At 43.9% G+C, this 27,946-nt stretch overlaps 1 protein-coding gene across 3 annotated transcripts; it reads left to right on the forward strand.

The window, feature by feature from the left end:
- Positions 1 to 27,818, forward strand: PXMP4 (peroxisomal membrane protein 4). 3 transcript variants are annotated; one of them, XR_008529150.1, is made up of 5 exons: positions 1 to 198; positions 4,069 to 4,131; positions 6,985 to 7,183; positions 13,909 to 14,528; positions 27,776 to 27,818. XR_008529150.1 is itself a non-coding variant. In XM_054573877.1 (4 exons), exons 1-4 carry the CDS (start codon positions 86 to 88, stop codon positions 14,170 to 14,172), a joined length of 639 nt encoding a protein of 212 aa, XP_054429852.1. In that variant the 5' UTR covers positions 1 to 85; the 3' UTR covers positions 14,173 to 14,756. The 3 variants fall into 3 exon arrangements, 1 of the variants encoding a protein (XP_054429852.1); XR_008529151.1 differs by lacking the exon at positions 27,776 to 27,818 and adding an exon at positions 20,543 to 22,357; XM_054573877.1 differs by lacking the exon at positions 27,776 to 27,818 and having other exon boundaries at positions 13,909 to 14,756.
- Positions 27,819 to 27,946: the final 128 nt, after the last annotated feature.

Raw genomic sequence — 27,946 nt, forward strand, 5'->3', positions numbered from 1 at the left:
GCGGAGGGCGTTGCAGCCGGAACCGTGACTATCGGTGCTCGTCGGTTTTGGTATCAGTGTTCCACCCCCGCGCGATACGCTCGCTATGGCAGCTCCGGCGCCCTTGCGGGGTCTTCTCCTGGCTGTCAACACACTGCTGCGCAAGCGCCGCTACCACGCTGCGTTGGCCGTGCTTAAAGGCTTCCGGAACGGGGCTGTGTGAGTGGGGCCGTAGGGTCCGGGTTGAGGGACGGGCCCGGCTGGGGTCAGCGGCGCTTCTTCCCGTCCCGGCGCTGCGGCGTTGTGTGCCCTTGAGCAGCCGCGTGTCTCTCGGTCTCTGTGTCCACCATCTGCGCTGTGGGCGCTGGATTTTGGGTCTCGAGCGCCTTCTGAGCCAGGGCTTCCACTACGCTTTTCCTGGGTACTTCGTGCTATGCAGCCTGGCCCTCTGCTTGACCATCTCCCATGCCAGTCTCTGTATTCCCTCCTTTGGGTCATTTCCCTTGCCTGGTGCCTGGAGGGGTGCTCGGCCTCCTTTAAACCTCATGCATAATAGCTATCTTGTATTGAGAGGCTACCGTACCAGAACTGGGGATGCAACAGAGAACAAACCCAACAAAGATCTCTGTCTTCCTGGAATTGGCATCGTAGTGGCACCCTGGCATGGTGATTAAGGACAGTGGACTACCTCAGTTTGAATCCTGGTGTCACCTACCCGTGTGGTCTTGAGCAAGTGATTTAGCCCCTCTAAGTCTCAATTTCTATAAAATGGGGGTGACAATAGTACTTACACTGTAAGGGGATTGAGTCCATATGTGTGTAATGCCTAGCACAGTGCCTGATATATGTGTATAACTGTTGGCTGCTATTGTTATATTCACACAAATTCTTCCTGGCTCACATTCCTCATCTTTTTCAGGTCTCTGTTTGTGACACCTCCTCAATGAGGCCATCCCAGAACTCCCCATTTTCTTCCCTACTTAATTTTTCTCCGTAGTACTTGTCACCATTTGACATTAAATAGTTTACTCATGTATCCCGCTTTTTTTCTTTTTCTTTTTAATGTATTGGGGTTACACTGGTTAACAAAATTATACAGGTTTCAGGTGCACAATTCCACAAAACATCACCTGTACACTGTATTGTGTGTTCACCACGCCTAGTCAAGTCTCTTTCCATCGCATTTCCCCCCGCCCCCCGTACCCTCCTCCGTCTTCCCGACCCCCTTCATGTATCCTGTTTATATATTCTATCTCTGACTAGAAAGTGAGCTTCATGGGGACAGACATTTTTATCTACTTTGTTCTTTAGTATATTCCTAGTAACCGTAGGCTTTCAGAGTTGTTGAGTGAATGATTAAGTGTGCAAGGTAAGAATTGCCATTGTTCCCATTTTCCAGATGAGAAGACTGTGGCTCAGAAAGGTAAACTCATTGCTCATGATTGTGTTACTTGGTCAGGTTCTGAGTCAGGATACAAGCCCAAGGATGCCTGACCTCAACACTAGGCTCTTGGCTTCCATGGGCACCCAGAGTTTTAGGCAGAAGTTGATTCCTGCTGAGCCTAGCCAGATCATATCAGCCATGCCTTGGTGTAACTAGCGTAGAATTTTCCCTGAAATAACATCTGTTTCCCTTTGCAAAGCTATTTGCAGGACAAAGCAAGATTGAATAGGTGTCACACAGGTCCTGGTACCAGCGGGCATTGCCCAATACTGGCTTTGTGTACCTGTTCCCACCCAACTCTTCCTGCGATCTCAGGAATCTTTTCAGCCAGGGCAGGCACTTGCTAAGGTCAAGCCCTTGGACCCACATCCCAGTTCCTTCATTTCAATGCGGGGTGCCCTTCATCTCGTCTGGCTTCAGTTTCCTTCTCTGTAAAATGGAAACAAACTCACCTATACAGGGATTCTCTAAGCAGCGATCCCATTACTGGCTAGTGCTAAGACACCATGCTCATGTGTAAGGATCTGGAGTCCAAGGGGGCAGACTGATCATTAAACTCTCCTGGCAGTACCAGGTGATCCGGAATGCTGTACAGAAGAGCTGATGGTTGATATTTTGAAGGCTGAGTTGGAGTTTGCCAGAGGGAGAAGGGCATCCCAGGTGGAAGGAATGATTTGAACAAAGGCACGGAGGTAGAAAAGAATGTGCCGTATATTTAGGGAGGCACCTGGATGACTGAGGCATGTGAGCTTTATAAAATTTAACTCATTTTCATGGTCCAATCCTGAATATATCAGTGTGCATCTCTACAAATAGGAACGTTTTCTTATATGGCTGAATTACCATGATTACATTTAATAAATTAATATTAATCCTATAATGTTGACTACTGTCCAGTCAATAGTCAAATTGACCCAGTTGTCCCCCAGATTTTCTCTACAGCTAGTTTGTCCAGACCAGGATCCTCTAGGACACTATATTGCATCTGCCATTATGTCCTTTAAGTCTGTTATTTTATATTTTTTATATAATTGAGTTTTTTAAAAAAGATTTTATTGTTTTTAGAGAAGGGAAGGGAGGGAGAAAGAGAGGGAGAGAAACATCTATGTGTGTTTGCCTTTTACACGTCCCTTCCTGGAGACCTGGCCCACAGCCCAGGCACGTGCCCTAGACTGGGAATCGAACCTGCAACCCTTTGATTCACAGACTGGCACTCAATCCACTGAGCCACTTAAGCCAGGACTATTTTTTATTGAATTTATTGGGGTGATGTTGGTTAACAAAATTATATAGGTTTCAGGTTTATACTTCTACAATATTTTTTAAATCTTTAAATCCAGAGCATCCCTTTTTTTCAGCATACAGAGTAATTCTGTGAACGGTAGTAACCGGCTCCCCCTGAGTTTGAAGACTTTGGGAAGGGGTCCTGGCAGATGTAGGGAGTTGGGGGCACTGTTCTACTTGTGTCTGGGGTATAAGGAAGGGTTCTTTCAGTTCTGGTCACCTGGAGGAGACTGAGGGCTTCTTTGTTCAGAAGAGAAAGAGATGACTTTGGAGGAGGCAGGGCGAAGAGCTTTCTAGGACCAGGATGGAGCTCCTGCCTGCTGCAGGGCAGGAAGGAGGATAAGCATGGCCACCGCAACAACACACTGGCTTTAACTTGGTAGCATTTGCCTTTTGTCAGTTTATTTTTTAGTAAGGTAACATTCACAAAAGGCATAAAAAGTTAAATGCTAGGAAGTTCTACCCACCCTGTGCTACCATTACTTAGTCCCCCTCCCTCGCGGTGACCCCTGTGTCCAGCCTCATGTCTCCCTCCAGAGATATCTGCATAGACAAGTACATACATTCCCCTCCTGCATCTTTTAAACAAGTTTTATATCAAAATACTTTTAGGTTTATAGAAGTATTTCCTCATTTTTATACAACTTTACATTTTATACACCTTACTCTAGGGACCCTGCAGTGCACATAAAGCCACCTTATTTTATTGCTGTTCAGTATTCTACTGAATGAAGGGACCATTATTTATTTACTTACCAATAACCCGCCCCACTATGGATAGACACTGATTTTGCTTCCAGTCTTTTGCTGTTTCAAACAAGCCTCTGGTGAACATTCACAGATACTCATATAACAATGATACATGGCCTGTGACCATTGTTTCAAGGATTGTTAGACCTTGGATTTTTAGACCTTGGAGCCTGGTTAGATCAGAGCCTGGCAGCTGGAGAACTTGGTGGGGGAAAAGGAAGTCCAGGAAAAAAGAACAAGAAAGAAAAAGACATTAACAGTGGTTGAACCAGGAACTTTCCCATGTGCTATGTCCCTACCTGCCAGAAGCAACTCTGAAATGGAAAATACCTTTTACTGATGAGAAAAGAGCAACTCAGAGAAGTTAAATGACTTACCCAAGTTTACACAGCAAAATGTGGCAGGACTCTGACACCAAATACTATTTCCTTTCTATGACCCCCTTTGAACCTAGATCTAACTCAAAAGCTAGCATTATTCCCTGTCCCAAAATGATGTTAGAATTGAGGATGGGGTGAGGATAAGGGGTCAAAGAAATAGCCCGGGGGAAAAAACTGATACAGTGATGCTACAGTGATGCGGTAGTAACTGTTTTCTTTTTGTTTCAACAGCTATGGAGCCAAAATCCGGGCCCCTCATGCACTCGTCATGACTTTTCTCTTCCGGAGTGGCAGGTACCCATCCCCTCTGCACACCCTTCAAACTGGGAGAGAATGTGGTCAGCCCTCAGTGTCAGGGCGCTTGTAGTAGCTTCCTAGCTGGGTCTAGCCTGTCCCCACTACCACCCTCTAAAGTACCACTCTGATTCTATTATCCCTGCTGGAAAACTCTGGATCACACTCCCTCCAAAGAAGCCCAGTTTCCAGGTGTGGCCTTTAAGGTCCTCTGCAGTTTGGCCTCAGCTGCATCCCCATCCTAGTCCCCCATGTTCACCCTGGGGTGCCGTTGGCACATACGACTTGCTGTCCTTCCATGCACATGGCACGTGTGGTTCTACCTCCACACATTTCCTCACACAGTACCCCCTGCCAGGACTGCCCTTTCCTCTTCGCAGGCCATACCAGTTCTCTGAAGGTCACGTCCTCAGAAAACCATCTATGACCTCCCTTCTTTGCTGAGATTTCTTGGCCTTCCTCTCATCTCTTGTGTTTTCCCTCAAGGTACTTCTTAGAAACCACCTTGTGATCTAGTTTTTAATGTGGTCTCACTTGGAGCTTGTAAGACTCATACATGGAAAACTTTTGGCCCAATCCAGCTTCAAGATTTTCTCTTTTTTTGTATTTTTACTTTGTAAATTTCTTTTTGTTTTGGTTTTTGTCCTCCGAATTGTTTTCTTAAAAGATTGAGCTCAGTCATTCATTCAGTAGATATTTATTGAGCATATACTGTGGGCCAGACACTGATTTAGGTGCTAGGATACTGCAGTGAACAAAGCAGACAGGAATCACTGCCCTTGTGGAGTTTGCATGCTAGCAGGGGGTGGCAGAAGGAAAAGCATAATAAATAAGGAGAGTATATGTTAAAAGGTGATATGGGTTATGGGAAAGAAAAATTAGAGCAAGGAAAGAGAGGAAGGGGATCAGGAGTGCTGGAGTAGGGGCAGAATTAAATAGGGAAAGCCTCAGTGAGAAAGCGACATTTGAGTGAAGACTTTAAGGAGATGAAAGAGTTGGCCAAGTGTGTGTTGGGGAAAAGGGGGTTTCAGCCCAAGGGAATAGCCAGTGCAGAGGCCCTGAGGTGGGATCATGCCTGGTGATTTTGAGGAAGCTGGAGCAGAGGGATTGAAGGGGAGAGAAAAAAGAGGAAGTTCACAGGGTCACCCTGTCCCACTTTAGAGAGGAGTTGGGCTTTTTTCTTTAAGTGAAACAGGAAATTGTAAGATTAAACAGGGTGTGCTACTGTTTGACTTGGGTTTTAATGAGGTGAGAGTGAAGAGTCTGCTGCCAGATTATTTACAGATTGGAGTGAGTGCCAAGGGCAGAAGTCAGTGTAAAATAGGAAGCTGTTACAATAATTCAGGTGAGCAACACTGGCGACTTAGACCTTCGTGGTGGTGGGGGGTGGGGGTGGGGGCGGGCGTTTAGGATTAGTTGTCAGATTCTAGACACAATTTAAAGGCAGGATTAGTGTTCACACTTAAAAACTGGGAGATCTAACATATCCTAGAACTGGCAACACTGGGCCCATGTTCCTGTTGGGAGAGAACCAGCTCATTCCTGGCTATACCTACTCACCTGACAGATTTCCACAGGTCCTGTTAGACCCACTCCAAGATTCTCATTTAGCCTCGAGGACACTTGGGTTTACTGTTCTTTTATATTTATTTTTTTTATCGTCATGCAAGGGTATATATATATTTTTTAATTGCTTTTAGAGAGACAGGAAGAGGGGGGCAGGGGGAGAGAGAGAGAACAAGAACATTGATGTGAGACAGAAACATCAATCGGTTGCCTTCTTGTATGTGCCCTGACTGGGGACTGAACCTGCAGCCTAGGCATGTGCCCTGACCAGTGAGGGAACTGTCACCCTTCCACTGTATGTGACAACGTTCCAACCAACTGAGCCACGCTGGCCAGGGCTGGATTTACCATTCTTGAATTGATCTCCCAGAGTACACTCTGCCCTTCCTGTGTTTTCCTCACTGCCTCTGAGTGGTTTAATTTTAAAGGATAAATTAACTCCCTCCCCTACGTAAATGTTTGTTTCTCTCAGGACAAAGACAAAAGTTAACATGGCCTCCCTCCCACCCTGCACCCCCTTCATCCTTTGCCCACACATTGTCTGCTCATGTTTCTTCCTGTTCCTTTACTCTCCACTCACTGTCCCTCCTCAGGACCTTTGCTGATGCCTTCCCTGGGATGCAGTTCCTCCTTACTCTTGATGCCTTATCCTTCAGATCCCAAGATCATCTGTTGTCATAGTCAAAGTTCGACCCTTGCTTTGTGATTATTTGTATTTCCCTCTCCTGTTAGATCTTAAAACTCATGAGGACAGCAAGCAGATCTTTCCCGCCCGTCCTGGATTGTATCCCCAGATCTAGCATGAAGTAGGCACTAACTCCCTCATTCATTCATTTCCTCACATGTTCACTCCAAAAAAATATTTATTGAGCACCTACTCTGTGTCAGGCCCTGTTCTGTGCTCTAAGGATGAACAAGTCAGTTGTACACACCACATTCTGGTACCTTCCACTGGGATGGGGCAGGAGTGGGGGAGATAATAAATAAGCATATAAATGTCAGGTGGTAATAAGACCTATGAAGGAAAAGAAAAGTAGAGTAAGGGGACAGATGTGATGGTCATTCTTTTATGCAGGGTGGTCAGAAACAGTCTCTCTGAGGAAGTGGCATAGAGTAAAGGCCTGAATCAAGTGAGGCCGTAGCCCCCGGGACATGGAGGGTAGAGGTTTTGGGCTGAGTAAGCATCAGTCCTGAGCAACTTGGCTTGGTTTAGTTTTGCATGCCCAGTGGGTAAATGCCCTCTGAATGGCTGGCCTGCACTTATGGTGGCTCCCTGTGTTTGTGCAGCCTCCGAGAGAAGCTTCGGGCTATCCTGCAGGCCACATACACCCACTCTTCTAACCTGGCCTGCTTCGTGTTCACCTACAAGGGGCTCTGTGCCCTGCAGTCCCGTGTGCAGGGCAGGACCTACCAGGTGCACTCATTCCTGGCTGCCTTCATTGGAGGCTTTCTGGTGTTTGGAGAGAACAATAACATCAACAGCCAGGTAAAGATCCTCCCCAGGGATGTGTGTGGGGGCCTCCTGGGGGAGGGGTGGGTTGTGGTTCTGGTGTGAGTTGCAGATGGGAGGGGGTCAAAGAAGATGAGCTCTTGGATCCCTTCTAAGTCTGAGGGTCTGTGATTCACCAGTCCCTCTGTGACCTTGGGAAGGTCACTTCTCCCTCAGTTTCCTCATCTGTAAATCAAGCAGCTTGTTGAATTTTATGATTCCCAAAATCATTGTGCACTGCTCCCTGGGGCAACGGGGTTTTTTTTTTTGTTTGTTTGTTTTTTAAGAAAACCACTTTGACCCTGGCTGGTGTGGCTCAGTAGACTTAACTCTGACCTGTGAACCTAAAGGTCGCTGGTTCAATTCCTGGTCAGGGCACTTGCCTAGGTTGCCGTCCAAGCCCCTAGTTGGGGGTATATGAGAGGGGACCGATGGATGTTTCTCTCCCTCTTTCTCTCTCCTTTACCCTCTCTCTAAAAATAATAAGTAAAAATGAAAAAGAAAATAAAGAAAACCACTTTGCTGTGAAATGAAAGAAGAAAAATGACCCTAGAGTATGATTTTCATAAAACAAAATTTATTAAAGAATTGCCTTTTATTCTATGACTCGCTTGCCCCTTTTCAGGGTTAAAATTCTGTTTTTTGGGTTTTTTTTAAATGAAACTAAATGCTGTTTATTGTTTTAAAGTCCTTTTGCAAAATGACAAGCTGGCAGCCCTTCTTGCCTCCTTCAATATTACTAAATATTCTTTTATTTAAAATTATTATTAGCTCTGGCTGGTATGACTCAGTGGACTGAGCGCCAGCATATGAATGGAAGGGTCACCAATTCGATTCCCAGTCAGGACAAATGCCTGGGTTGTGGGCCAGGTCTGCAGTTGGTGGTGTGCAAGAAGCAACCTATGGATGTATCTCTCACACGCTGATGTTTCTCTCCCTCTCTTTCTCCCTCCTTTTCCCTCTCTCTAAAAATAAATAAATAACATTTTTTTTTTTAGAACAGGGGGTTAAGTGGGGCAGGGGAGGGTAACAGGAGAAAATTGGGGCAACTATAGTACAACAACAATAATAAAAAAATAAATTAAAAATGAAATTATTATTTTTCATTCCTCACTTGAAGATATGTTTATTGATTTTGTTTTTTTTAGAGAGAACGGAAGCAGGGGAGAAAGAGGAAAAAAAGAAAAAGAAAGAAAGAAAGAAAGAAAGAAAGGGAGATAGAGAAACATCAATGTGAGAAACATTGATTGGCTGCCTCTTGTACACACTCCAACTGGGGATTGAACCTGAAACCTAATTTTGTGCCCTGACTAGGAATTGAACCCATAACCTTTTGGTGTATGGGACCATGCTCCAGCCAACTGAGCCACCCAGCCAGGGCTAGATATTTTTAAATTATAAAAATAGTTTTATTTTTACATTTAAAAAAATATAGACTGGGCAGTTTCTGTGTACTGGGCACACTTCTAGGTGCTTAGGATTCATGATGATAAAAGTAGAAAATAAGTTGAAAAGAAAGTTTCCATCCCTCTCCACTCTCTAGGGACAGTCACTTTAACTGTGTCTTGTGTAGCTCTTCAGAAATTGTCTGTGCTTATGTCAGTGTATGTATCAGAAGTTTTCCACCAATGAGATCATACTGTTCTTCCCTACTACCATCACCGCCCGCTCCTCTCCCCCCGGCCACGGAATGGCGTATAGTGAAGACCTTTCTTTTCAGTGCTTCACCCTTTTTTACTATCAGAGCTCTCCACAGCTGGGTGGGTTGACCAGCCTGATTTTACCATTCTCCTCTGGATGGACATTCAGGAGGTCTGTAGCCTTTTACCATCACACATGCAGTCCACATCTTTGTATGTCTTCTTGCACATGTGTTGGTTTGTCTGGAAGTTCCTAGATGTGCAATCGTGGAGTCTGTGGATATGAGCATTTTGTATTTTGAGGAAATTTCCTCAGTTTTGTATTTGTTAGAAATTTCACTTCCAAAGTCTAAGAATCCTGGTGACACCATCTCCTTCACCCTCCCCTTCTTTCCTTGATTTCTGGCAATGACTGTTCTGACCTCCATTTCTAAAATTTTGTCATTTCAATGATGTTATATATGTGAAGTCATTACAGTTGTAACTTTGGAGATTGGCTTTTTTCACTCAGCATAATTCGCTGGAGATTCATCCAAGTTGTTGTGTCTGTCAATAGTTCATTTCTTTTTATCGCTGAGTGGCATTCCATTCCATGGATGTACCACAGTTTGTTTAAACATTCACCCCTGGAAGGATATCTGAGATTTTTCCTGCTTTTGGCTGTTAAGAATACAGCTGCTAAGAACATTCTTATACAAGTTATTGAGTGAGCATTAGTTTTCATTTCTCTGGGATAAATGCCAAGGGAGCAATTGCTGGGTCAGATGGTATGTGCATGTTTAGTTTTATAAGAAACTGGCAAACTGTTTTTCACAGTGACTGTACTATTTTACATTCCCATCAGGAATATACGCACGTGATCCAGTTCCTCCACATCCTAGCCAGTATTTGGTTTATCACTTTTTTTTTTTTTTTTTTTTTTTTGGCCATTTTGATAAGTGTGTAGCGACATCTCCTTGTGGTTTTAAATTTGCATTTCCCTTATGGCTTAATGAGGTTGAACAGCTTTACATGTGCTTGTTTTCCACCTGTCTAACCTCTTCAGTGAAATATCTGTTCCTGTCTTTTGCCCGTTTTCTAATTGGATTTTATTTTTACTGTTGACTTTTGAGTTTTTAAAAATTATATTCCAGATACTAATCCTTGTCAGATATTTGTAAAAAAAATATTTTCTCCCAGTCTATTGCTTTTCTTTTCAGCCTTTTTACATGGGCTTTCACAACCAGATTTTTTAAACTTTTTAAAAAAAACTTTTAAATCATGTTTATTCTATTACAGTTGTCTCAGTTTTTCTTGCTTTGTCCTCCTCCACCCATCCCACCGCCGCCCCCTGCTCCCAGTCAATTCTGTTCTCTCTGGTCACTTTCAGTCTACTCCATGTTTCCATGCCTGTGGTTTATTTTGTTTGTTAGTTTATTTTCTTGAATAGATTCCATTTGTAGGTGAGATCATATGGTATTTGTCTTCTACCGACTGGCTTATTTCATTTAACTCAACATTCTCCAGTTCCATCCATGTTGTTGCAAAAGGTAGAAAGGAGTTCTTTCTTTTGTTTTCTTTTGTTTTCTTTTCTTTCTTTCTTTCTTTCTTTCTTTCTTTCTTTCTTTCTTTCTTTCTTTCTTTCTTTCTTTTCTTGAATGCAGATTGATTTTATTTTTTTAAATGTCAAAATCCATTATAAAATATTTAAAAATTTAAATCCATTATAAAGTCTTAGCATTTAAAACAACATGACACCAGCACAGAAATAATCAATTGGTCAATGAAATAAAATGAGCATTCTAGAAACAAACATATATATATCTGTCTAATAATGTAATATATGATTAAATTGATATTTCAAATCAATGGGGAAAATAACGCTTATTCCACAAATAAGGTGCATAGACCACTATTACTTGAGATAAAACAAATATAGAGTCCAATTTCACACATTATACAAACAATATTCAGGTAAGTTAAAAATCAATATGTGAAATCTAAGGAGTTTTAGGAGAAAATACAAACTAATATTTTTCTTACCTTGAAGTAAAATATTCAAATCCAGAAGCTATAAAATAAAATATTGACAATATGACTATATTAAACATTTAAGACTATACAGTAATACACATATAAAAAAGTTAAAGGACAAGTAATAGAATAGGAAGGTATTTGCCACACATCTAAAAAAGGGTTAAAAGTTTTTTGTTTTTTTGTTTTTTTAGGGAAAAAATTCAACAAACCTTTAATCAAAAAAATGGATAAAGAATACCAAAAAGCCATTTAAAGATTTTAAAAAATAATAGAAATAGGCAAGAAGCATATAGAAACAGGTTTAGTTTCAACAAATAATAAAGAAACAATTAAAATAACACATCATTGTCACAATCAGATTAATAAGTATTAAAAATATTGGTAATATCAAGTATTGGTGACTGTGAAAGGAACTGGGTATTCATATATTCTTTTTCTGCATCTTCTTAAAGCAGTCCCTTTAGCATATTTTGCAGTGCTAGTTTGGTGTATTCTTTTAGCCTTCTTTTGTTTGGGAAACTCCTTATTTCGCCTTCCATTTTAATTGAGAGCCTTGCTGGGTAGAGCAGTCTTGGTTGCAGGCCTTTGCTTTTCATGACTTGGAATATTTCTTGTCAGTCCCTTCTGGCTTGCAGTGTTTCTGTTGAGAAGTCAACTGCTAGCCTTTCTGGGGCTCCCTTATATGTTACTACCTCTTTCTCCCTTGCTTGCTTTAGGATTCTCTCTCTGTTTGTCTTTGATATTTGCCATTTTAATGATGATGTGTCTTGGAGTGGGCCTCATTGGGTTCCTTTTGATTGGGACCCTCTGTGCTTCCTGGACTTGTGTGACTTTTTCTCTCCTCCAATTAGGGAAGTTTTCCATCATGACTTTTTCAAACAGGTTCTCTATCCCTTCCTCCTCTTCTCCTTCTGGTATCCCTATTATACGGATATTATTATGTTTCAGGTTGTCCTGCATTTTTCTCAATGCCTCTTCATTCTTTCTAAGTCTTTTTTTATTTTCTGGCTCTTTCTGGGAGCTTTTTTCTACATTATCCTCCAGCTTGCTGATTCGATCCTCTGCTTCATCTAGCCTGCTTTTGATGCCTTCTACTGTGTTCTTCAATTCAGAAATTGTATTCTTCATTTCCTCTTGTCTCTTGTTGATAGTTGCTATGTCCTTTTTCATGCTGATATAGTTTGCAGTAAGTTCCTCGTAGTTTCCCTGTAGTGTTTCGTAATTCTCTCTGAGCTCACTGAGCTCATTGAGCTTCCTTAGATCTGTTGTTTGGAATTCAATACCTGATAGTTTACTTGCCTCTATTTCATTTAGTTCTCTTTGTGGGGATCCCTACTTTCCCTTCAAGTGGGAGGTGTTTCTTTGCCTTCCCATTAATTGTGAGACTCTTCTTTTTCGCTTCTGCTTCTTAAGTTGATCTGTCTTGATTTCCTGACTTTGTGGTGTGAACTTCTGTGGTAGGATAATGTTGTTTTTTTCTTTCTGGATCTGCCTCTGATGATGTCAGATGTTGACCCTATCTGACTTTAGACAGTCTGTTTGATACTTCCGGGAATCTACTGTCTGTGGCTGTCTCCTTCAGTTGTTAATCTAGTCACTCTGCACTCAGCAGGCCAGCTTAGACAGCTCATGGTGAGGCAGAGTCCCTTCTCAGGGCGGGGTTATTGGGTCCTCTCCTGCAGCTGCCACTCAGGGAAGTGGTCTGCCTGAGCAAGATGGCTGCTGCTGTATGGGGGATGAGTCAGCACTGGGATCCCGCTTGCTACTCTCTCTGTTCTCTCCCCAAAGCTCCTTTCTTCAGTCTCTCCTCAAGTGTCTCTAGACCACTCTGTGCCTCCTTTAGCCAGGGATCTACTCTCTGTGGCTGCCACTCTGCACTCAGCAGGCTGGCTTAGACAGCACAGGATGGGGCGGAGTCCCTCCTGGGGTCCAGGTTATTGGGTCCTCCTAACACTGTTGCCACTCAGGGGAATGGTCTGCCACATGGGGGATGAGTCAGCAACGGGATCCCGCCTGCTACTCTCTCACTTTTCTCCCCAAAGCCTCCTACCCTAGTCTCTCCTCAGGCATCTCTAGCCTGCTCTGCCCCCACCTTTGCCGGAGACCAAGGTAAGTGGCTGCAAATAAAAATTTATGCATTGGCCCTTTAAACAGCTCTTTGCGTCGCCAGCCACCTGTCTCTGGCAGAGAGCAACCCTGCCACCTTTCACAGTTGGTTGTTATCTGTGTACTTTCTGGGCTCATGCTGTAGGCTGGAAATCCCCACTTACGGTTTAGACCCAGCTCTTCTTGGGGATCCATCCGGCCATTTCAATATCCTTCTGGTGCTGCTGCCCGTTGGCACCCCGCCTGCCTTCTCGAATCTCTGCCACACTCCTTACCAGTTAGATTGTACTAAAGATGATTCTTTTGTCTGTCCGAGGTAATAAGGATCCTCTCTTGTTATTGTTCAATTGTTTGTTCCAGGTAGTTTCTCCACAGTTTAGTTGTAATTCCAGATTGGTCCTGGGAGGAGGTCAGTGTGACTTCCACGCACTCTTCCGCCATCTTGATTTGCCTTGATTTTTTTAAAAATTTTGATGAAATCCAGTTTATCAAATTTCTTTATGGTGTTTTTTTGGTGTCAAGTTATTTTTTAGTTATGAACCATGTAAATATAATTATTTTACAAATTTTTAATAAAAATAATAAAGGTAAAATCAAGTAATATTAAAATGTCTGAAGACTTCAGACATTTTTGTCTAAAATGATTTGGTACTTCAAATCATCTTGCACACCAACTTTGTTTTTGTTTTGTTTTTTTATAGAGAGAGAGAGAATGGGGGGAGAGAAAGAGAGAAACATTGATTTTTGTTGCTCCACTTACTTATGCATTCATTGGTTGATTCTTGTATGTGCCCTGACTTGGGATTGAACCTGCAGTCTTGACGTATCGGGACAATGCTCTAATCAACTGAGCTACCTGGCCAAGGCCTGCATATCCACTTTGAAAAAACACCGATCCATGCTTGGGGGTGGGCAGAGGGCTATGCACATCCATAATCCCCTGTCACTCCCTCCTTGCAGATCCACATGTACCTGTTGTCACGCGTCCTGTTTGCCCTGTGCCGCCTGGGAGTGGAGAAGGGCTACATTCCCAAACCCAAGCGGGACCCTTTCGCACTGATCAACGCAGTAGTGTGGGGCCTGATTCTGTGGCTCTTTGAGTACCATCGGCCTACGCTGCAGCCCTCACTGCAATCCTCCATGACCTACTTATATGAGGACAGCAATGTGTGGCACGACATCTCAGATTTCCTCCTCTACAACAAGAGACGTCCCTCGAAGTAACGCAGCCCTGAAGTGCTTACAGGGGCTTCTACCCAAGTAGGCTCTAGGCGGTGTCCAGCTGTGGCTTGAGATTGGCTCCATGAGTGAAACCTCCCAGAGGATCCTGCTTTCTCAAGATCATGGCTCTCAGACTCTAACTTTTATTATCCCAGGGTTCCATTGTGCAAAGCAAAAGCACCAGTTTTCCGATCCTATTAGGTATTCTTGAATGGTGGAACGAGTGGCTGAATCAGGCTTGAGGAGCTTTGGGCATGGTTCCAGCTGTGCTGCCGGCTTCTGTGAGACCAGGGAAAGGTGCCCCCACCTAGGCCTCAGGGGTCATGGAGCTCAGAGGAGGGCCCTGAAATCTCTTTCTGGTGGGTATGTTCTTTGACTGTTATGCTGGTGGGCAGTGGGGTTTGCAAATACATTTTCACAAAATATTTAGTTTTTTTTGGTCTCAGGTGTTCTGTTGGAGAAGCTCTAGAGTTCCACTGTCCAATAGAAACACAGTGACAGTTGTATATGTATTTGAAAATTTTCTAGTAGTCACATTTAAAAAAAGTGAAAAGAAGCAGATGAGATTAACTTTAATTATCTATTGTAGCCCAAATTTCTAATATATTATCATTCCAACATAAGATTAATATGAAAATTAATTAGATTTTTTACATTCTTTTTACTTATACTAAGTCTTCAAAATCAGGTGTGTGTTTTGCACTTACAGCACATTATCAATTTGGACTAGTCCCATTTCAGGTGCTCAGTAAGTAGCCACATGTGGCTAGTGGTGACAATATTGAACTATACAAATATAGAACACTTCTATTATCACAGAAAATTCTAGTGGACAGTGTTGCTATAGAGCTAGTGGGCATGGTTTTGAGTCCCTACTCCACCACTATGTAATTTTGAGGGAGGTTCTCTCCCATAGCCTGTTTCTTGTAAAATGAGGATAATTGTACCAATACCCAGTGTCCACATTAGGCTTATGTAACTACAAGTGCTGCTACCACTACTAATTACTTCAATTTAGTGAACTCCTACTTCTTCCTAGGTACTTTACACATATTATTTTTAATCCTTACAACAACCTTGCAGGTCTGTATTTTGATTTTCATTCTACAGATGTGGAAACCGAGAATCAGAGAAGGGAAGTAACTTGCCCAAGATATACAGCTAATATGGTAGCCCTATCAGGGTTTGAACCCAGATCTATCTGATTGCAAAGCCTGTGTGTTTTTCAGTGCCTTATTTAAAGATTTTATTTATTTACTTTCTTTTTTGGAGACAGGGAAAGGGAGGGAGAAAGAGAGAGAGGGATACATCAGAGTGCAGGAGATACATCAATTGGTTGCCCCTCACACACCCCTAACCGGGAACCTGGCCTGCAACCCAGGCATGTGCCATGACTGGGAACCGAACTGGCGACCTTTTGGTTCGCAGGCCAGCATTCAACCCACTGAACCTCAGTGCCTTAGTTTAAATTTAGAAACCTAAACTAAGCTATGCAAACGTTAGCTAATTACAGGGCCTGTTCCAGAGTGGGGTACAAACTCAAATGCCTAAAGGGGCCTGGCGGTGGCATAAATGATCGTGTTCTGGGTGCTATGTGGTAGGGACCAATGGGGACTTGGTAAACTGGAGACTTATCTGCCAGTCTGAGTTTCCAAAACCAAACTGGACAAGTCAATCAGGTCTCCAGGAAAATTTGGTCTATGACCCACTATTTGGAGTCCCTTGGCCTAATAGGAGAACTTCAGTCCCTTTTTATTTTAGAAGTTACTAGTCAAAATGTGCACATGAGTCACTGGAGATCTTATTAAAATGCAAAATCTGATTCAGTGGATTTGGGGCAGAGTCTGAATATTCTGCAGGTCTCATAGACTCCCAGATGCTGCTCTTGCTGCTGCTGATCTGAGCCACTCTTTGAGTAACAAGATAATAGGGGACAATATGGGGCAGACCATTATCCCACGTGACAAATGAGGAAACTAAATTAAACAGAGCTGTTAGGTAACAGAAGTGGGATTAGGTCTGATTCTAAGAGCTGTGTTCTCAGCCACAATGTTGTACTGCAGACTTGGAGAAAGTGATATTGAAGGTTCCTTAGTTCACTGTTGGAGGCTGAATGAGATCCCGGAATAAAGGGTGGGAGGTGCTATCAGTGGGTTTTATAGCAGATGGGGGAGGTGTGCCCCGCCCATATCCCCTCTAGCTTACCACTTCGGTGCAGACTGGCCAAATTTTACAAGTGCCACCCCTGTGTCTTTCTGCCTGAAGGCTCTCTCACTTGGCATCAGTACCTGCTTTGCCACCCTTCAGTGCTGGAGGATTAACACATATAGGGAGCAGCTCTCAACCAATGACTGGTGAATACACTCCCGTATCCCTCGCCCAGTAGGCATGTGCCACTCTGGCTCCCAGGGCCCAGCAGGACTGAGCTTCCGGTTGCTCACAGTGGTCACTTGCTTGATAACACCCCTTTCCTTGTCTCCCTTCCTCCTGCCCCTACCGGAGCTTCCTGGGGCTATGTCCCATAAACCACTTTTACACAAATCCTTGTCTTGGGGTCTGCTACTGGGGGAACCCAAGCTAAAATTGGCCTCTGGTGTAGCAGGTTGAGAGAAAGTATAACATGGTGGTTGGGGACATAGGCTTTGTAGCCAGAGTCTGGGCTCAGCTCTGGTTTTGCTGTTTCCTAAAGCGAGTGATTAATCCATTCTGTGCCTGTGATTCATCCTGTGTAAAGTAGGCATTCTATTGGGTGATCTGGAGGATTAAATGATATGACACACATAAAATAAGCACTTAATAAATGTTTGCTGTTATTTCTAATGGCATCCAAATGTAGGAGGACGCATGGTCCTGAGAACTGAGTATACCCAGTTTTTAGCCTGTCCTACCCCCCAGCTGAAGGTAATGCCTCGGCTGCCTGCCCTCCCCATGCTCCCCCACTGCCACTGGGGGTTGGCTGCCTCCACCACTCACTGTCTCTGCTCTCTAAGAATAGGTTTCCCTCACAGATGGCATCTCTCTGGAACCTGCCAGAGCATCTGGTGCCTCCAACTGCTCACTCCAGGGAGGAAGGCAGTGTGGTCCTTGCCGAGGAGCGGAGTGCTGGCTTCCAGCAGACCTGAGAGGAGTTCCCACTCGGCTGCCCCCTAGCTGAGCCCCCATTTCCTAAGATCAGTAAAAGTCATTGCCAAAGGGCCCTTGGCACACAGTAGGCAATCCGTAAATACTAGTTCCTTAAACAGCACCATAGTTTAACATGTTTGTTTATTAAGCACCTGCTACATTCTTATAAAGCCTCCGACATGCAAGACTGTAAATACCTTTTTCATTAATAATACATATGCAGAATATAAAACTTAAATGGTACAAAAGGTGTGTAACAGAAAAGTCAGGTTCCCTCCTACACTCAAGCTGCTCCCTTGCCAGGGGCACTCACTGTTAGCATTTTCCAGTAGAGCCTTGCGGAGATGCTCTGTGCACAGCCACCTATCTTTGTCTCAGAAGAACCTTTTACATTACATTGTCATCTCGACAACTCTGGGATTCCTCCCTGTCCTCCGCATGTTTAGTTGCTCTGTGATAATAGTCTGGTATGTAAGTGAGTCTTTTCTTTGAGCTAGTTCCCCCTCCAACTTCACCTACCTCCAACTCTCCTTCCCCCAATGCCTTGGGAAGATTCTTACTATGATGAGCATGAAGGTGAACCACCCTAGATACCCTGAACCTTATCATAGATGACACCCAACACTCAGGCCCATGGAACTCCAAGTGAAAGGGGAAGGACAAAACCAAAGTTAATCTGGGGCCCTCCTGTTGCTCTGCTCCCAAATTAGAGACCATTCAATGAACCCATGTGAGAATGATGATTCATAGGCTGAGATGCCAGGAAACTGCCTCACGATGCTTGCGGTTCCTGCCTTCCACGGGCTCTGGAAACGATCTTGGAGATCGTGTTTCTTTCTATATTGTTCATTTCTCCCACCCCCATGAGCGCATTTTGGGTTTAAAAGAATCAGGCTTTAAACCTAAACCAGAACACTGTGCTGTGCTCTGCCTCCTGGAATGAACCCCACGTATCCACAATCAGGTTGTTTCTTTAATGGATTAGAGAGTATTTATAAAAAGAAATGTCATCTCCCCCCTTCCCTTTGTCTAGTTCCAGATTCGTAGGGAGAGAGTGTGTCTTACTTCACCCTTGAATAACATTTTGGGTGAGAAGTTTAATTTTAACCAGAGGACTCACTTTTGTGAGCTGGAGATCACATGGTCCCAGGCAGAGGATGGAGGGAAAGTTGGGTGCTCTTCTGAGTACTGTTTTTAGGGAGGGCTTTAAACAGGGCTCCCCATTGCCTATATCGGGTCTCTGCTCAAAGCTTCTGCAGGTGTCATAATTTTATAAATAGGACAGGAAATGTAGGCCATGGCGTCTCTGTTGGAAGCCTTGTTCTCACTGCTCTTCTGGGCTTCTCCCTTCAGCCCCTTGTCATGGGCTGCACGTCAGCGGGGAGAAGGGTCAGGGATAGACCACATCACTCCTTTTTAGGGTATCTTTTATATATGTGTCATGAACCCCTTTGGCACCTGGTGAAGCCTATGGACCCTTCTCAGAATGCTGTTTTAAAAACCCATGAAACAAAATACATAGGATTAAAAAAGACAGCCACCACAGTGAATATTGAAACAATTATCAAAATATTTTTAAAATTTGCGATTTAGTAGCATATATTTATTTTTTTCACATGTTAAATAACAGTGATCCAAAACCACCATGCTTTCACAGGTGCAATAAGCATAAACAATATCTCAAGATACTGCAACCGCTGTGACAGGATATGGAAATCGCTGTGATGTTTATTAGTGCTAAAGTCCCAACTACTGCTAACAGGCCTCTGGTTTGTTGCTGACGTTTAAAATTGATGGAAAAAGTCTACGGCCATCCCACCCTGAACGCGCCCGATCTCGTCTAAAATTGATGGAAATGTTCTGTTTCACTCAGAGGCTAGTGCAAATACAGGTGGAATTTTTTTTTTCCCCATCCAGGTTCATGGCACTTGGGTTCATAGATTGCAGGTTCAGAATTCCAGCTTGAGAGTGACCTTCCCAGCCTGACCACATGGCAGGTGTTATTGTTTACCAAGCCCTGAGCACGGAAAAATGAAAGTAATGGCTAATGTTGGCTGATCCCTTACTGAGTACCCAGTGATATTGGAGACTAGGATTCATCAGTGAAAGAAGCCAGTTCCTGCCCACCTGGGGCTTACAGTCTAAGGAGGGAAGACAAATGAATACATAAATAAGATTATTCCAGAGTGGTAGGCATGCCCTGGTCTGTGTGGTTCAGTTGCCTGGAGCTCGTTGCAGTGTCATCCTGTAAACCGGAAGGTCGAGGGCTCCATTCCCAGTAGGGCATGTGTCCAGGTCCCCAGTCAGGGTACGTACGGAAGGCAACCCAATCAATGTTTCTCTCTCACAGTGACATTTCTCTCCCTCTCGCTCTCCCTCCGCCTCTCTAAAAATCAATATCCATGTCCTCAGGTGAGGATAAAAAAAATTAATAACAAAGTGGTAGGCAACATGAAGTCAATAGTACAGGACAGTAGGACAGTGTGATAGAATGTACTGGAAGGGAGAACAAAAGGGTCTGTTTTCCTGAAAAGCCTTCTCTGAGGAGGTGACGTTTGCTCTGAGTCCTGAATGATGAGAGTCGGGCAAAGATGTGGAGGAAGGGTGTTCTGTTATGTTCAGTATTTTAGCTATAGGCATCTTTGCCTCAAGCATTTTTACCGCATTTCTGCTGCATAACTAATTGACCATAAGGCTGTTTTGATATATAAAAGATAAAATAACTGGTTGGCAGTTTGATTTATTTGTTTGTTTGGTTTCATTTCTTCATTGGTTTCAGACTTAGTAAATTTCATTTTTTCATTGGTTTCAGACAATATATTTAAGCTAGTTACCAGTTTGGTTTCATTTCTCCATTGACAAAGTTCTTGCAGTTACTCCCAAGGGAGATATGTTCTAAGACCCCCAGTGCATGTCTGAAACTGAGGACGGTACTGAACCATATGTGTGTGTGTACAAACACACACACACACACACACACACACACACACACACACACACACACACACGAGGTCTGTCTGGAAAAAGTCCAGCTATTGTTAATATAACAAGAACAGTTTGTGTGACATTGATATAACCTGGCAGCCAAGGAGAGTGGACTGGAATGTGCACGTGTGAACAATGATGACATCACTGCACTAGTCAATGGGGACAGTAGACGCTGTTGAACGAGCATGTTTACTGTGTGGCTGTTGCATTCAAAATGACTGAGTGAGTGAAGTAATGAACCTGTATCAAATTTTGTGTTAAGCTGGAACATTCCTTTGCGGAAACTATTCGGATGATTCAGAAGGCTTTTGGGGATGATTCAGTGAGTGCAGAGCAAATAAAAGTGTGTCACAAACACTTTGAAGATGGTTGAGAGTGTGCTGAAAGTGATCCACGTTCTGGAAGGCCTGCAACAAGCAGAACACCTGAGAATGTTGAATGTGTACAGGCTGCAGTCAACAAAGATCAGCAATTGACAGTGCGAGAACTAGAAGCTGATCTGGGTATTCCAAAAACTACCGTGTCTGAGATTTTGATGCAGGATCGTGGCATAAAACGTGTCATGGCAAAATTCGTTCCACAGCTTCTGCTACCAGAGCAGAAGGAACATTGTGCTGCAGTTGCTAATGACTTGATTCACACTGCTACCAATGAACCAGACTTCCTCAAGAAGGTCATACTGGAGATGAATCATTGGTCTATGACTATGATCCAGAAACAAAGGCCTAGTTGTCCCAATAGAAGTTGCCTGGTTTTCCGTGCCTGAAGAAGACGCAGCAAAGTCACAGCAAGATCAAGACCACGTTAACTGTGTTTTTTGATTGGGAAGGTATCGTCATCATGAGTACGCCCCTCCAGGTCAAACAATTGGTAAGGAGTACCACCTCAATGTTCTTTGTTAGTCGAGAGATGCAATATAACAAAAACAGCTGTAGCTGTGGGCAACTGGTGATTGGCAGCTTCGACATGACAGTGTGCCCGCCTGTTCGTGCATCATATCTCATGCAGAGTTTTTTTGCGAAACATCAAACTACCCAGCCCTCTACAGCCCAGATTTGGTGCTCTGCAACCTCTAGCTTTTCCCAATACCTAAAATCACCTTTGAAAGGGAAGAGATTTGAGACCATTGATGAGATTCAGGAAAATACGACAGGGCAGCTGATGGCGATTCCAGCAAAGGATTTTGCAGAGTGTTTTGAACCGTGGAAGAGATGCTGGGAGAACTGTGTGATGTCCCAGGTGCCTACTTTGAAGGGGACTGGGCGTTGTCCTATGTACAATATTTCTTGTATCTTTTTTTTAAAAGATTTTTTAAAATTTATTTTTAGAGAAAGAGAAAGGGAGGGAGAAAGAGAGGGAGAGAAAAACTGATGTGTTGCATGCACCCAACTGAGGACCTGGCCCACAACCCAGGCCTGTGCCCTGACTGGGAATCAAACAAGTGATCTTTCAGTTCACGGGCCAGCGCTCAATCCACTGAGCCACACCAGCCAAGGCTGTTTGTTGTATCTTGTGTCTTCTTCAATAAATCTCTATTTTTCATAATGCATGGCTGTATACTTTCTGGACCAACCTCTTCTATGTATGTGTATATATAATGTCTTTCCCAATACATACATGTTTATAATCAAGTTTAATTTCTCAGTTATACACAGTAAGAGATTAACAATAACTTATAAGATAGAACAATTTTAATAATATACTGCAATAAAAGATATCTCAATATGGTTCTCTCCAATAATTTTTATATTTTTTTATTCCAAGTCTATTCCTGAATCTGTGTAACCATCCCTTACCTGCAGTAAATGGTTTGGTGTCAGGCATTTCAGGAAATCCCCTCTGAAGTCTGCAGATAGGCTTCAAGCTTTCTGGTGCAACACATTGTCATCAGTTGGAACACGTTTTCCATTCATGTCTTCCACCCACAAATTTAATACCTTTTACAACTTAACAAAGCGTTTAAGCACAGTGGCCATAACTTTTGCAGTCTGAGGTGCAACAGCAGAACAGAAACAAATTTCTTTTTCCTTCTTCACAACTTTTTGGATAGAAGATTCATTCTTACCATAGATCTTGGCAACCTCAGCATATGATTTTTTTCCTTTTTAAGTTGAGAACTTTCATGCTTTCACTTAAAGGAAGCACTATACAGCTTCTCTTTGGCATGTCCATATTGCCAGTATCACTACTCTTGCACTATGGGGCCATTCCTAAGTAAAATAAGGGTTCCCTGATCACAGGTGTTGTGATACCGTGACAGCCTCTGATAGTTGAGATGGCTGTTAGGTGACTGACAGGCAGGAGTGTCTACGGCATGGAGACGCTGAACAAAGAGGTGGTTGACGTCCCAGGTGGGACAGAGAAGGACGGCATGGGATTTTATTCACTACTCAGAACGCACACACAATTTAAAATGTATGAGTTGTTTATTTCTGGAATTTTCTATTTAATATTTTGGACCAGAGTTGACCACAGGTCACTGAAACTGGGAAGCAAAACCATGGATAAGGAAGATGACTGTATATACAGGGTCCGGCAGAGGTAACAGCATTGAGTGTGGCTGGTAGGGTACATGAATGTCTCACACAAGATGGACAGCAATTTGAACATTTCACCTAAAATGTCATACGGTGTGCTTGAGTGTGATATTGTTATGTTACAGAACTACATGCTTATCATTTTGTTATAAAAGATTTTTATGTAATAAAAAAAGGGTGTTATTTATGCTGGACCCTGTATATTTCAGCTAGAGCTCTCATAATGCAGTGACAAGTAGACGTGGTGCTAGTCTTAAAATAGTTACCATTTCTTCCAGATGATGATGATTTGCCCCATGACTTGGTGTCTTATTTCTTATTTTGAAAGACACTACATTGGAGGGAGAAAGAGAAGCCAAGGGCCCTCTTTGAGGCAGCAGAATTAAATCCACATTTCCCATGGAACAAAGACAAGTGCTTAGGTACAATCCACAAAACAAAATCAGTTTATTTGTGCAGTATTGTGGTGCATCTACACACATTTTAAATTTTGTGACACATTTTTTCATGTGTTCTTTTAAAAACTTTTTATTGTCATTATGTCCTTTTTAATGTCCCTCTTATTTGTTGTGATTTTATCTTTTTTTATGGTAAAATTGCGTTATGGTCAATGAGTTACACAGTGAGAATGTTTGCTGCAGAAATGCTTGCCACAAATATGCTACAGTGAAAGTACCTGTAACTGTTTACAGCATAGGATCTGCGAAGTGCACAAGCCTGGAGGAGGGAAGGAGCTGCAAGCATGGAGGGCCTGGCAGGAGGCCTGAGTGGCTGGGACAGTGCTCGGTGGGGCTTGTTGGAGCATTGGAGGCGGAGTCCCAGAGGCTGGTGGGCCCCTCTGGCAGGCTTTGTGGGCCAGAGTAAGGGGTTTGGGTTTTCTTCTAAGTATGCCGGGCAGCCTTTGGCAGGTTTAAGCAGAGGAGTGATGTGATATGATTTACATTTTAGAAAGACCCTTCCAGCTACTTGTGGAGAAGAGAGTAGGGGCCAGGCTGGCAGCAAGGCTCTGTTGAGGAAGCCGCGGAGTGGTCCAGGTGCGAGACCACGACAGCCTGGACCGCAGGGGTGCCATGAGATGGAGAGAAGTGGCCAGATTTGGGGTATAATTCGGAGAGATTCAGCAGCCAGAGCTGTGGGGGTGAGGGAGGAGGGGGTAGCGAATTACCCTCATGTTTCCCCTCCGTAGGCCTACCCTGCCAACCCTGTTCCCGCCTTGCCTCCTCAGCCCCCTACAGCCCTCCGTGGCCCCCGTGGGGCCTGCCACCCGTCCACCAGGCCCCTGGCAATCGGGGCTTTCCAGCTGGCCCCGATTGTTGTCACTCCCCAGGGAGTCATGGGAACATACTCCCTCTACCCCCCCTCAACCCCCCTCTTCCCAGACAAGGCCAGGCCCTAACAATGCCCCCTCAGCCAGCCAGTGGCCTGGACACAAGGCCCCTGTTTCGGTTCATTGCCAGCTCCAGGAGGCCTGCTGGGTTTCCTGGCCTGTTTGGCATATATATAACTCTGGCTTCCAGCAGAGATTTTTTGTTGTTGTTTAAAAAAAGAAATCTCTGCCTCCTTGTCTCTGAATCTCAATATATTATAAAAAGCCTTTCTCTTCCCATCCTGAGCCCTCCCTACTCCCCTTCCTGGCCACATTTGCCATGAGCCTGTCAACCCAGGGACAAAATGCAGGTCAGCAGGTGTCAGTGAGAAAATGAGAAAAAAAGAAAAGCTGTTTGCTCCACCATGGCCAACCTCGACTGTGCTGGTGATGCTGGAGATCAGGAGAATAATCTGGGGGGCGTTGACATGGCAGGCACTGTGCCTGGCACGTTTTGTACACCATGTCTCATTATTTCTGAGACGTCATCAAAGATGAGGTACGATATTATTTTGAGCCCCTAAGAAAGAAAAGAGCTACTGAGCTGAAATGCCAGTGATTGTATGGTGCACCTCAATTTCAGAGATGTTGAAATATGAAGAGAAAAAAGTCTGAGAGTCAATGGAATATGGGACTGTGTCTTCTACACACCTCGTTGCCCTTCAGTGGATTTTGTGCCTTGTCTCTGCGTTTGGGAGGCAGTGCAGGATTGCTTCAGAACTCTCCTCTTCTGCAGCCTCATGAGAACAGTTTTTCTTGCCTCTTGGAAAAATTGAGAGTTGCAGCCTAGTTGTTTCAATAATTTGTCTTTCATTCTTAATAACAACTGACATATATGTGCCAGGTACTGTAGTAAACACTTTAATTTCTCAACAACCCAATCAAATAGACACTTACCATTTTTATCACCCACATTTTATAGATGAAAAAGCAGAGCCCCTCTGCTCTAAGGGCCCCCTGCTACCTTACTGCACCCCTGTTCAGGGCAGGAATAGCTACTATGTCTGTTCCCCAGACCCCTTGGAAAAACATCACCCCTCCTCAGACGTTGAGGTGATATAAAGAAAGGAAGTGGCACTGGATGAACCTTGGAGAGGAGAGAGGTCCGCCGAGCATGAACTCAGGGAGTAAAGGGGGTGGGGGGTAGGCTTGCTTATAGACCTAAGACCTCTGTGCTTACATTGGACCTTAGATGTTCTGGCACACACCCCACTGAACATAAGGACCGAACGCATGGCCAAGGCCACACAGCCAGGCATCCGTTGGCTGGCACTAAGCCCTCTCTCTTCTGTTTCACCATGAATGGCCACTTTCCTTCCTCTTCCATGCCCACATCTCTCTAGTTACCTGCAAAGGAGAGAAGCTGTGCTGGTGCCGGTGGTTCCTTGGCAGTAATAATATCATCAATAGTAGTTAACATTTAATAAGTGTTCACTCTGTGCTGGGCACAGGCATCGTGGGTTGCAAACTCAGATACCTGGAATGCAAGTAAGGTTACAGAGTGATCCAAGCCAGGCAGGGACTGTGGTGGCCTGGAGGGTCAAGGCTCTGGCTAAACGGGGGACAGCACCTGCTCAGCTCCAGGACAGCCTGGCTGATACTGCCATTTATTAACTTATTTTTTTTAATGGGACACTTGCAGGATGTACCAATTTTTTTTAAAGATTTTATTTATTTTTAAAGAGAGGGGAAGAGTGGGAGAAAGAGAGGGAAAGAAGCATCCATGTGTGGTTGCCTCTCGCATGCCTCCAACTGGGGACCCAGCCTGTGACCCAGGCATGTGCCCCAACTGGGAATTGAACTGGTGACCCTTTGGTCCACAGGCCAGCACTCAGTCCACTGAGCCACACCAGCCAGGGCAATTACTGTTTTTTAAAAGTTATTTTTATTTTTTATTTTTTTATCACCATTTATCCTCCCATACCTTCTTCCACCTCCACCCACCCTCCTGCACAGGTATTACTGTTTTAAAGGAAAGCCAGGTATTTGAATTTTTATATAGCATTTCCGAATATTTTAAAATTAAACATTCTAATTCAGAAAAAGTACCCTGTAGACAAGTTAAATCACACCTGTTGACCGTTTTGCACACTCTGCTTGTCATCTTCTCACATAACTCTGACACCCATCCTGTAAAGGACCCTTTGCCCCTTGTTCTGCTGATGGAGCAAGCAAAGCTCTTCAAGAGGGAAAGTCACTTACTTAAGGTCATCTAGCCAAGCCACACAGTTGGGGTCTGCATTATTCCCAAGGTTTGATCCTATGATAGATGGCCTTTTGGATGCGTAAGGGGTCTGTGTTCAGACCCAGCCAGGACTGGCACTGTGCCAAAACATGCCTAGGGACAGTAAACTGGCAGTCATAGAGAACTCAGTGTAGCAACGAAGGATCTTTCACTAAATACTAATGTGATGTTGCAGACTAAAATGCCCCACCTCCTTCTGCCAGAACTCGACAATGGATGCCTCTGTGGCCTTATAAAATTAAGTCACCACAGTCCTGGCTGGATAGCTCTGTTGGTTAGAGTGTCTTCCTGATATGCCAAGGTTGCAGGTTCAATCCCTGGTCAGGGCACATACAAGAAGCAACCAGTGAGTAAATGAATAAGTGGAACAGCAAATTGATTTCTATTTCTACCTCTTTCTAAAATCAATAAAAAAATAAGTCATTGTATGTTTAGGGGAGGTGGTATATGTGAAATAAATAGTTTTGACTTATTTGTGTCTTTCGTGAAACTTCTTAACAAACATATCATGCAGGTCCATAGGAATCATTCTGACTATCCCACTGGAAGATGAGCCCCAGGTGTCAGAGATGGGTCTCTTTTGCTTCCAGCTGTCTCCCCAGCACCTAGCACAATGTCTGACACACAATAGGTATTCAATAAAATATTTGTAGAATGAATGAGCGAGGGTAAGAGGAAGTGAATTGACTTGTCGTGGTCACACAGACCAAGGTTCCTGTTTACAACCACCGGATTTAGAAGCTCATGCTATCACATCTATACCATCCTCCCTCTTGGAGGAATCAAGGGAAAGGTGTCTCCAGGTCAAGGATGATGGGCCCAGGAGCTTCCACTTCTTTGGACTCTGGTAGAGTAGGAGCTGGTGGCAGTGGTGATAGGGGTAAGAACTTACTAATTAAGCCATTATTGACTGTAATACCTTTAGGAAACCACACATTATAATCTTGACAGCCCTGAGCCTGGCTCTTAGAGTATTTACAGAGGGTGGTGGGTTTGAAGGACAGGCTCTAGGTTTTCCATTGGCTAAGTTCCCATTTCAGTTGTGCTCCGTGACCTTGACCTTTGAGTGCTCTTTTCTGAGCCTCCTTCCTCCTGCACCCTGGGGATAAAAAAGCTTCATTTATGGGATTATCAGGTTGAAATGAGATAATCAATGGAAGTGGCTGCCCAGTAATGAGGGATTTTTTGGAAGCCTACCAGCCTGAGGAAAGCTGTTGACATTGAGAACAGCCTCATCAGGATCAGCCAGGCTTAGGGCCAACGGGCCCATCTATCAGGACTTTGCTGCGCTCAAGTGGGTATTAATAGATACAGAAGGCCCTTATCTCTTCCTTACTTTCACACTAGGAATTCTGGTCTTCACTCCTTTCTGCTGAGCAGGAGAAGAGGGACTGTGGGAAGGAGTGCACCTGCGGTCTACCTGGGAAGGTGTGTACTTGAATACTTTGGGGGAAGGTAGGGCTTTGGAAGACCCCTGGCTTTAGCCTACCGAACCTGAATAATAGACTTTTCACCTGC

Source organism: Pteronotus mesoamericanus, unplaced genomic scaffold (assembly GCF_021234165.1).
Source record: "Pteronotus mesoamericanus isolate MK-2021 breed Mesoamerican mustached bat unplaced genomic scaffold, CSHL_Meso_final contig_25, whole genome shotgun sequence".
NCBI classification, from domain to species: Eukaryota; Metazoa; Chordata; class Mammalia; order Chiroptera; family Mormoopidae; genus Pteronotus; species Pteronotus mesoamericanus.

Excerpts from the sequence above, each read along its gene's own strand:
- PXMP4 (XM_054573877.1), top strand. The coding sequence starts at position 86 with ATGGCAGCTCCGGCGCCCTTGCGGGGTCTTCTCCTGGCTGTCAACACA. Across the intron at positions 4,132-6,984 it reads TTTCTCTTCCGGAGTGGCAG|CCTCCGAGAGAAGCTTCGGG; the intron begins GTACCCATCCCC and ends GTGTTTGTGCAG. Across the intron at positions 7,184-13,908 it reads ACAATAACATCAACAGCCAG|ATCCACATGTACCTGTTGTC; the intron begins GTAAAGATCCTC and ends CCCTCCTTGCAG.